General features: G+C 38.9%; 2 protein-coding genes across 2 annotated transcripts; both read left to right on the top strand.

Moving 5' to 3' along the window:
• The first annotated feature begins 20 nt into the window (after positions 1–20).
• Positions 21–4,443, top strand: LOC5501580 (DNA polymerase subunit gamma-2, mitochondrial). Its single transcript, XM_048731259.1, has 5 exons — positions 21–687; positions 1,568–1,754; positions 1,838–1,982; positions 2,540–2,734; positions 4,172–4,443. The coding sequence occupies exons 1-5, from the start codon at positions 158–160 to the stop codon at positions 4,375–4,377; spliced, it is 1,263 nt and encodes a 420-aa protein (XP_048587216.1). The 5' UTR covers positions 21–157; the 3' UTR covers positions 4,378–4,443.
• A 494-nt stretch (positions 4,444–4,937) lies between these two features.
• On the top strand, positions 4,938–9,373 carry LOC5507229 (trans-L-3-hydroxyproline dehydratase). The gene is made up of 2 exons (XM_001627822.3): positions 4,938–5,801; positions 9,043–9,373. Exons 1-2 carry the CDS (start codon positions 4,986–4,988, stop codon positions 9,301–9,303), a joined length of 1,077 nt encoding a protein of 358 aa, XP_001627872.2. The 5' UTR covers positions 4,938–4,985; the 3' UTR covers positions 9,304–9,373.
• The last annotated feature ends 1,485 nt before the right edge of the window (positions 9,374–10,858 follow it).

The raw sequence follows: 10,858 nt of genomic DNA, 5'->3' as shown, positions 1-10,858 counted from the left end.
GCAATAAACTCTCTGATTGGTCAATTCTCATATCTTTGATTCGCTATCAAAGACAAAGTACAATTCTTCTCTCTGATTGGCTGATTTTATAGGAAGATTATTTGGTCAGCGGTTATTCGCATCAAAATACAATATGGCTACAGACTAGAAGCACAAAATGTCGAAATTACCGAACATGTCTGGGGATTTATTGTCATTGTGTCTACGAAATGGATTTATAACCAAATCAACTGAGGGACTGTACAGCTATGGTCCTCTTGGTGCGGAATTGAGGAGAAATTTGCGTTCTTTTTGGTGGCAAGAAATGGTGACTTCAAAAGGCAGTGTGAATGGTGTCGAGATATCGTCATTTTCCAGGAATATTTCCATAAACAATGCAAAAAGCGATAGCAAAAATACAAGCAACAAAGGGTCAGGGAAGTCGTATCAAATTGTTGATACACAGAAATTAATAAAACGATTTAAGAATTTGTTACAAACGAATGAAATTCGTGATGTAGATTTGAAGAGTTGTTTTGAAGAGAATTTTTTTGGACATTCCCTGTCATTGCCAGCCCTAGATGGTATAGTTGACGAAGGTCTTAATATGATCAGTAACCTCAGTCATACTGGAAATCTGATACAGTTGCCTTACGGGTTGGCTTGGTGTGGAAAATATTACAACATGTGTGATAATGCATCTAATAGGTGAGAGTAGAAACTCAGAGTACATTGGAAATAGGACATTCATAACTGTCAACCACCAAAAATCTCAAGGCTTGAGAATTTTTTTTGGGAGTGGTGGGTATAACCTCCCGCCTAGTGCGGGAAAGTTGACAGGTATGCACATTGAACCCAGAGTTTGGAATTTACCCAAAGTTCAAAAAGGAACATTTGTAGAGGTTTTTTTACTTCTAAATTTGATTCGGGGGGAGTGGGTCAAGAGTTTTTATTCATGGTTGACTTTTTGCAGGAATTCTTTGTGAATGCACATGTATTTGTCTTTGCTTTCCCCCATCCCCCATGCACAAATTATTTTTCTTACATTTTGGGCAACCCTAGACCCCCTTCCCCCGTCAGATTTCTGACAATGTTCCATCCCTAAATGGCATGAATTTAAAAGGTGAGTGCCAGCAAAATCTTCAACCTATTTGGTAAATATTTTAGCATTTATTTCCTCATCATAATTATTCAAAAGGCGACTTGCATAAGAAATAATTTGACATTTTGGGTGGCAAATGTGTGCTACCCTAGCTTTTGCCATCAAAATGACAACAAAAAGCAACCTATTTAATGCTTACAGACAACCAAATCATTTTTCTGTCAGAAAGGTTCTATTTTAATTGATGTAATATTTTATTTTGTCTCTCTCAGATGTGATGGCTAAAGCCATCTCTGTGTTTATTTTGGTGTTACAGTAGTTTGAGTGCCACTCAAAATAAATATATGGTTTCTTAGTGCAAGTTTACCATACTTTTTAAAAGAAAATAGAAAATGATAATGCTACCTAGCAACATGCTACATTGCTTTTCTCTATAACTTTTGTACATGCCTCTTTTTTAATTAAAACTTTCTCTTTCTTTTTAAGTTTTCAGGAGGAAGAGTATTTAAACTTGCTTTTCACCTGTAGCGATGTCCATGCTCAACATTGGTCCAATTTTTGGAACAGGTGCCGACTAACATGGTGGAAAAAGATCGCAAATGTTCCTTCAAACTTTATGCTTCTTGATCAATCCAATGACATATCTAACAACAATGGGAACATGGAAATAAAGGTTTGTTGTCGTAATCCTCTCTTCTTTTGTATTGAATTATTGTGTTATTATTTATTTTTGTCGTTCAAAATATTGTTGATTAGTATGATGTCCAAGCATTTCAAGATCCATTGGATACCATCAAAAAAATGACAGGTGACAGTTTAGATGGTGATATAATCAATTGTCTGACAACACATGATGGAACATCATTACTCCTCATCCAAATCTCCACCAGTCTAGACCAAGGTAAATAGTTAAATCATTGTCTTTTTCAATGATACACTTGCAGTTTTGTAAATGTTAAGTGATTAAAGGGTGACAGTCAGACACTCATTTGCTTTTTTTTTACATTTTAGAATAAGTATAACTATCAATTTGCAAGAAATAACCATCCATAATTGAAGTTCAAATCTTTATAAACAATATTTGATTGAAAGTTACTCTCAGTTACTTGCCAAGGGAAGTAGATGCTTTGTAGGATACAGGATTGTACAGGAGTGTAAGGTGGTTGCTTGATTACAGAGAGTTTATATTTGTATTTATTGAGTTATTCCAAACATGAACTTGTTTGTCATGTTCATAATCCAAACAGGATGCATTAGATGTCCAGGGGGACTCCAATAAAAATATTAAATTTTTGGTAGAATCAATTTCTTGATAGCAATAGCAATTAATAGAATGTTTTACCTTAAAAGATAGGATGATCACCCCTGTAAATAACTCAGTAGCTTATGCAATCTTTCTCTTTTCATGTCTTCTCATTATACTTTATGTAATATATTCTCTGCACTACCTCTTTCCAGCATTTAGTGCACTGATGACAGATGCTTTTAAAGAAAAAGAGCTTGCTGACAGCTGTGGCCATGTGTCTGTACGTCCAGTGCTTAACCTTCATCCACTCGTTGCCCCTGTTAAAGTGTCTCTGGTGCTGGAAGATGCCAGCAAGAAAGACTTGATGGAAGTCAGTCATCAACTGGCAACAGAGCTCAGGCAGGCAGGTATGGATAGTTATTGTAGGAATAATAGTGGTTGTGGTGGTGGTGGTGATGACAATAGCATGGTGATGGTGATGATAGTGGTGATGTTGATGGTAATGATTTTTTTTATATTAACCCATTGACTCCTGGCTATTTTTTAGCTGAATTTACAAAAAACAGACTGAAAACAGATACCTCCCCGCCTATTCTGAGTTTTATACAGCCCGTCAAAGTCAAACACAGCTGCACCTAGTCAGCGGTATCCAAGCTTTCCAACAGTGCTTTGTGGTCCCCACTTTTAATCCCTCATCATTGTGCTGAAGCCAGCACAAGTTGATGGTTGCTTGTATTTTTCATCAAAAATACAGCTATGAGCATATTAGGAGAGTGTCTCAGGACATCATGAAGTCTTTTGGGGCATAATTGAGTGCTTTGCTTATGGATATTTGCAAGCAAAGGTGGATTCATGATGATTTTTTCTTGTTTGGCTTTGCCTGGATGAGAAAATAATTTTCTAATGAATCACCACAGCTCTCCAAAATGCTGTCTTTTCTGAAACCAAATTGATTGCAAAATTGTTTACACTGCTATTCTGGGTCTGTATGACCTGGAATTGATTTGTTTGGCTTCAGGGTGAAAAGACTTATAAAAAACCATCTGACTTTGGGGGAAGGAGTGTTGACTGGCCCTCACCTCGTGAATTTTCCCCTGGATCTCCCAGAATGCTTTGCAATGCGTAAAGACATCTTCGTGGTTGTACAAGCCTTCAAGAAGTGGACATTGTGTTTTGAGGCCATGGAAATGTACCTAGAGGATCAGAATAAAGGTATCTATTTGTGTATTTAGCTGTGTTTGCTGATCTCTCTCCCTTGTGTGGTATTTTGAGCGTTTTATTGAGAGGGGTGATTCTGCTTTCCTCTCCTTGTTTGATTTGAGATTTGTCAAAGAACCTGTGCTATTATTTGGCTTAAGAGTAGATGCCAACACCTTGGTTGGATGCATATCTGAAAGACCATCCCTTAGACTGATGCCTGAGTATCTTCATCTTGTTGTGTTTATTTTGCATTTATGAATTTTTGGGGTTGTGGGTACTTCCCAAAGCCGGTACAGGCCGGTTGAGGGGTCAATGTGTTAAATACCATTTGATTTACAGCGGAATCAGTTAAACCGTGAACACCTTAAATATGTGTGGAATGCTTATTGTCTTCTGAAGAATCAGACATGAACATTTAGACACTGAGACTTGTTGAGACATGTTTCCGTGGACTGTTTGAATATCTCGCGAGTGATCGGTTGGAACAAACATTCCATACACATTTCTGGTGTTCACGGTTTTCTTGGTCACACTGTTATATTGTTAAGTATCAAATTAAAAAATGCTCCTGAAATGGATATCATTATTAATCACAACCACGATTTTCATCATCGAAAGATTGACTGTAACCATTTTTTTCTCAGGCATCAATGTCACATGTGAGGACTCGGCAACACCAGAGGAGTGTTATGGGTACAATGATGGCATAGGCACCCCGTACTGCATAACTATCATGGAATCAACACTCTCTAATGGCATCATAGCCTTCCGCAGTAGGGACACTACATTGCAAGAGTATCTACACATCTCAGATGTGCTTAATACGGTGCAACAGCATATAGGAATGTAGGCAACAAGGTAGAGAATAACTAATATGTAAAATGAAAAAATATGAAAAAAACGTTTTTTTGTTTTACTTGTCTACAAGCCTAATAGGGGACTTGTGCTAAAAGATTATGTGACTTTTGAGGTTGGAAACTAGCATGCACTCATTCTTTTAGGGATAAAATAACAACAACATGATGCAACTTGTTTAGATCTCACGAATAAAGTCAGATTTTTTTCCAAAAGGTTTTATTTTCATTTAAAGATTTTATTTTTTCCTCGTTCCCTGGCGCGACAGGCGCAGACATTTCTATGTTTATTTTGGCTTGAACTTGCCTACCAAAAGGTCACATGATTTTTAGCGCATGTCCCCTATTCATGACTTGTAAGTGGTATTGGTTCATGGATGTTGCTGTTTTTTGCTAAGGCATAATTGACTAAGTTTATTTGCTATATAAGCAAATACTTTTTTTATTATTAAAACGATTACAAATTTAATGCGTGAAAGCAATTTTTCGCTCATGCCCCCAGTGCGATAAAATCCCCACGTTCCAATTGTAAAATCGGGAACCGTACTCTCAAAGGCGCGGTAGCTAAGGGTGCTTCCGGTTAGCTTCGCCCGTGCGCGTCAAAATGGCCGAGCTAAGTGATCTAGAAGATGGTGGCGTACACAGCCTTGAAGAGGGCATCCAGATTCGCACAGTCGAAATGCACACAGGCGGGGAACCCTTGCGAATCATCACCTCGGGTTATCCTGAAATCAAGGGCGAAACAATCCTCCAAAAGCGAAGATTCGTTCGCGACAACCTAGACTACCTCCGCAAGATGTTGATGTTTGAACCGCGCGGGCACGCAGATATGTACGGCGCGTTGCTGGTAGAGCCAGACGCCGAGAATGCAGACATGGCTGTGCTATTTCTACACAACGAGGGGTATAGCACTATGTGTGGCCACGCTATTATTGCTCTAGGACGCTATGCTGTCGACACCGGAGTAGTCGCTGTTGACACCGATTCAAGCAGCTATGGCGAAGTGCCCGTCTTCATTCAGTGCCCTTGTGGGGTCGTCAAAGCTTTTGTGGAACTTTGCGAAGGCAAATCAGGCAAAGTTCGCTTCGTATCTGTCCCTGCTTTCGCTTTTGCGATAGACCTGGTGGTTGAGACCGATAAATACGGCCCGGTCAAGCTAGACATCGGCTACGGGGGAGCGTTCTACGCGATCGTTTCTGGGGACAAACTTGGCTTAGATGTGAAAACTTGCAAAGTTCGAGATGCTATTGATGCGGCCGCCGTGATCAGCCGAGCGGTAAAAAACCAAGTAAAGCTCACCCACCCCGACTCGCCCGAACTGGCGTTTCTCTATGGTGTAATTATAACAGATAGCAAAGATCGCTACTCGGATGACCCCGACGACTGCACGAAAAACATCACAGTGTTCGCTGATAATCAGGTTAGTATCCTCCCATTTATTTGTTCCCATTTCTTTGTCTAAAATGTTCAAAAAATTTTGAAAACAGCTTTTCGAGTTTCTTTTCTGAAATTTACAGTAGATCAGTTTTCTTTGAATTTTAAATTCTCAAATACTGAGGTTTGTATATTTTGAGCATTTTTCCCAGTAATAATTTTGCGGAGTATCAGTTTTATCAGCTGTTTGTGAAATGGCTTCCTAGTACACCAAATTGCTGCGAAATGGCTTCCTAGTCAATCTAATTGCTTCGAACCGGCGCCCTAGTCTATGGAATGGCCGTGAATTGAATTTCCAATAAAACTGACTTTGTACTTTATTGAATAATAACAGTATGATTTTGTGGCCAGTAGGGGGAGTATTCCTTTGTTTTGATTCCCCCTAGTGTTTTGAATTATTCATCCAAAGTACTAATTTATGGCTGTAAGGGTGAAATTAATATTTTATTCTGATCAGTACGGTCAACTTTCATTTTCCTGATATTGTATTCTGTGGCTTTTGTAACCAAAATTCATACTGCACAAAAAATCGGCCAACACCTTTTTTTAACAGCTGTTTGGGGAATTTCATATTAAACTGTGCAATATGCTGTATTTTACCTTTCTGTTTTAAAAACGTTTTGAGTGTATTGGTTGCTAATATTTTTGCATTGTTGATGAAGCTTTATTACTTCTCCAGTAAGGTGTGGAAATGACATTTCAGTGGTATAGTGGTTTTGGGGTTTGGCTTTATCTTAGATGATTAATTTGATTGCTTATCTAAAGTATGTCTTGTAGAAATGCAATATTGAATATTCTTCTTTACTCATAATATCATTTATTTTTTGGTTGATGGTTAGGGTCATGCTATTAAAACAAGACATATCGATTGACTTCCATGAAATTAGCACACAATTTTCCAGACAAGCCAATAAATTAAGAAACCACATAATTTGGCAAACATTCTATTTAAAGCTGTTTCATTTTTTCTCCAATCTATTTGTTTTTTAAGTGCAATGAGATAGATTAAAGGGTATTTTATGGGCTGTATAATTATGGAAATTAGTTTCCTGACTGGAACTGGAACTTTCTCAGTATAGTATTCAATGGATCATTATTACAATACAATACAGACAATACAATGGAAATTATCACAAGTGTAGCATAATTACCTAATACAGTTTTATAATACATTGCCCTCCCTAATATATCTAAGTACGGTACCGTGGTATGATATTAATAACAAAACTATAATGGTAGACATTTACAGAAATACGAAAGAGAGATTTGGATTTTTTTATATCTGGTGATCCACATCGCATAAAAATTCGAACATATTGAGTCTATGATACAGACACCCACATTTCTGGTGTATGTTGGTTTCAGTACTGAGTAGGCTCAGATACATCATGCCGGCATAATTTTGGGCATAATACTATAGTCGGATCATAGAGAAACATATGATAATGCCGGCATAATACCCATTTTTTCAGGCATAATAGTACAAAATCACTAAGGACATCAAGTGGCTGTTTGATTTTGTTGTGTTCTTGCTCTTTACTTTCCAATCAAACCAACAAAATGAAAAGTGTGTGGGTGTTTTGATTTGGAGACTTGGTACCCAGGTTTTAAATTTATGCCAGGCTGCTAAGCCCTTGCAATTGTCATCTCCTTTGATCACTCATCGTGGGTCATGGCAGAGACACCTGTTGACCCTGCTGGGCCTTTTGTTGATTTGACTCATCCCCCCTGCCACATCAGAAGCTGCGAAGAATGCTTTATCGCAATTAAGAAGTCCAAAACCTTCCGACCTTGCCAGAACTCGGCATTTCTTCTATAGAAGGGCATGGAATATTGGTTAAAAATTTGGAAAGAACAATAATTTATGTCGAGCACAATACATCTTTTTGAGCATAATTTTTTGCTTAATACCATGCTTTTATAAGCATTGCTCAAAAGCATAAGGCTCAAATTTCCGAGCATAATGTATCTGACCCTAGTACTGAGAAGTATAGCTCAAGGTCCTTTTGAAGGTGAAATAGATTGGAGGGTGAGGGAGGCAGGCATAACAATGTGAGGTGCACCAGTTTATCATATCAGGGGCGGATACAGGGGGGGTGGATTGGGTGGATTTTCACCCCCCTTTTTGAGTAAAAAAAATAAAATTAAAAAAAAAATTGTTTGAAGAGAGTAGATGTCTGACGGATAGGAGGTACTGCCAATTTCCTTTGCCTGCTCGACGTTGCTGACGCAACAAATCCAATTCAGCATGAAGTATTGTAAGATCTATGTAGTGACCTACCACAAACCACTTGATCAGTTATCAGTTGTCAATTATCAAATCAATTATCCACCCCCCATTTTGAAATCCTGTATCCGCCCCTGCATATATATTATCTTACAAACTTATTGAAGGGGGTTTGCATGCTATCAAATAAATACTGTTTCAGGGGTACCAATATCCTAATACTGTTAAACCCTCTTTATTTGGTCTTGAAAAATAGTCTGAAGAAATACCTGTCAGCCATAAGACCTAAAAAAAAACTTGAGATTGGAATTTTCTGAGGGATCAGCATGTTTGGGCCCAAAGGCATGTGATTAATCTTTAAAAGCAGGAGATATTTTTAGTAAAATAGTGCATGATTTTGTCCTAAATTTGGGCAATCCAGGGTTTAGGGATGAGCCCCGAGTGCTAATTACGGACTTTCGGAAAGTGTAATATTATAATTGCCTATGCTCCCAAATCTCTATACTGACCAAGATACAGTATTAACAGGAATCCAATAGACATTCAGTGTATTATCACGTAATGTCTCATTTTGGCACATGAGCCGGGTGGGGTCTGGACGCCTCTGACCCCCATCTTCATCTGCAGGGGCGTAGCCAGGGGGGTGACCCAAACCTCCCCCCCTTCTAGCAGCCAAAAATGTATTAAATGTATGAGACGTTATCTAAAATGCGGGAGAAAAGGGCCTTTTTGGCCCCCTCTTGTTAAATATCCTGGCTATGCTGCTCTGTTCATGTGAATCATGTGAAGATTTTGTATGTCCTGTGACTAACCTTGCTGTTACTAGTGAGTTGACAGCTATGTAATTAAAAAAAAGTCTTAAACTGCAGTACTTAGTGTATCTAAAGACATGTCTGTATCAGGGGGTGGGGCACTGGGGACAGGTCCCCCCCCTTCCCAAATACTTTTAAAAATATATGGAAATTACCAGTAGCCTGCTACAAATATTTGACTTTTTCAGGTTGATCGTTGTCCAACTGGTTCAGGAGTCACTGCACGTATTGCTGTTCAATACGCCAAGCAACTGATTGGGCTGAATCAGCTCCGTGTGTTCGAAGGTGTGTCTGGATCAAAGTTTGGTGGACGTGTACTCAAGGAGACAAAGTGTGGAGAGTTTGATGCTGTGCATGTCGAGGTCGCCGGCCACGCCTTCTACACAGGATCCTGTTCATTCCGTGTAGAGAAAGATGATGATCTGAAGTATGGATTCCTGTTGAAGTAGACAAGATAGAAGTAGCAATAGGGGACTTGTGCTAAGAGATCACGTGACCTTACGGTATTGGGTGGCAAATTAAAAACAAAATGATCAAACAAAAAAATCAAATATAACAGCGGCCGTCACACCAGAGAACGACGAAGAAATAAAATCTTTAAATGAAACTAAACCCTTTCTGAAAAAGGAGATCTGTTTTTTCGTAAGCGCTGAATGATTTGCTTTTTGTTGCTGTTACTTTGGTACTTAAAGGCTGAGCGCGCGCTAGTTTGCCACCTAAACAGTCACGTGATCTCTGAGCGCAAGTCCCTATTGAAATGAATTGATACGAAGCTTAAAACTAGAAAAAATATATACTATTAAGGTAGTTCACAGGACATCCGTGCTTCTTATTGTTCAGATTGTTCTTTGAAGCAGGATGGGTGATGCCAAAGAAAAAATATTACCTCAGGGGGCGGCAGAATGGTCCCATAATTGGTGGTGAGGGGGGGGGGGGGGGGGGGCGAAAGTTGGGGGGAGGGGTGGGTAGTCGTTTCAGGGGTTCCAAATTCTTAAGCGCTATTTATAAGAACGCGGGGAATAATCTAGGAAAACTGTTCAACAATTGTTGTCGGTTGCATATGCACCGCTTGAAACCCGTTGTTTTAACAAAAAACGTTCATATATAAAGAAACATCCGCTCAGAAAATAGGGGGGGCTGCCCCCCCCCCCCCCCCTTGCCCCTGCCCTTCCGCCGCCCCTGTACTGTCTTTATAGTTCCTATTCTCTCTGGTTGCCTAATCCAGTAATCTCTATTAGATATAAATTAAGATGCAATTAAAATATTTATTCCTATTTTATTTATTATTTTTGAAGTTGTATTAAGGGTTACGTAACAGGCCTGAAACCAGAGGTGAGGAGTTTTGACCTGTCTCGCAAAAAAATAATTCACGCATTTTTTTTGCGTTTGACACCCCTTTTTCAACTTTGCATTTCTCAAAGTCGCACGAAAAGTAGAACGCTTTCTACTTCCTGCAACAAATTGCTTCAAGTCGCAGGAAAAACTTCACGTCTGACAGGGCGCGTGCGACCTGCAACCTTCTTTTTGCGAGACAAGTTGCAGCCGAAAAGTCTACGTGTGACAGGGCATTTAGTTACGGGCTTGAGTAAAGTGTGTCCGGGATTGTTAAACAGACGGGTCCAAAATAATTACCAGTTGGTTGGATTATTATTATTTTTTTTTTCATTACAGCTATGTGCATTTTTTTTCTTTATCAGATTTAAAAATTATAAGTTATTGTTTGTTTGTTCTGTAAACAATAAATCCACATACGTGTAGTTTGACATTTATATTTAACTTTTAGCATGAAAAAGCCAATCACGCCACCATTCTGTGCTCCCGCTTAATGACGAGTCACACAAATTCGGCTAATTCAAGCGAGTAACCAAGATATTTTCAATCATATATATTTTGTAACGTAAACTGTTGTGTTTCAATGATAAACAATAACAAAGGATTGGTTGATCGATAATCTCCGGGGAAGGGGGGGGGGGGGGGGGGGAATCTCCCAAAAAAAATGTACAT

The sequence above is a fragment of the Nematostella vectensis genome, chromosome 8 (assembly GCF_932526225.1).
Source record: "Nematostella vectensis chromosome 8, jaNemVect1.1, whole genome shotgun sequence".
Lineage (NCBI taxonomy): Eukaryota > Metazoa > Cnidaria > Anthozoa > Actiniaria > Edwardsiidae > Nematostella > Nematostella vectensis.
This window is presented reverse-complemented; position numbering and strand designations above follow the sequence as displayed.

What these genes read in the sequence shown, in the direction of transcription:
- LOC5501580 (XM_048731259.1), top strand. Translation starts at nt 158, where the DNA reads ATGTCGAAATTACCGAACATGTCTGGGGATTTATTGTCATTGTGTCTA. An exon ending in ATGGGAACATGGAAATAAAG is followed by an intron (nt 1,755 to 1,837) that starts GTTTGTTGTCGT and finishes ATTGTTGATTAG; the next exon opens with TATGATGTCCAAGCATTTCA. An exon ending in CTCCACCAGTCTAGACCAAG is followed by an intron (nt 1,983 to 2,539) that starts GTAAATAGTTAA and finishes ACCTCTTTCCAG; the next exon opens with CATTTAGTGCACTGATGACA.
- LOC5507229 (XM_001627822.3), top strand. Translation starts at nt 4,986, where the DNA reads ATGGCCGAGCTAAGTGATCTAGAAGATGGTGGCGTACACAGCCTTGAA. An exon ending in CAGTGTTCGCTGATAATCAG is followed by an intron (nt 5,802 to 9,042) that starts GTTAGTATCCTC and finishes TGACTTTTTCAG; the next exon opens with GTTGATCGTTGTCCAACTGG.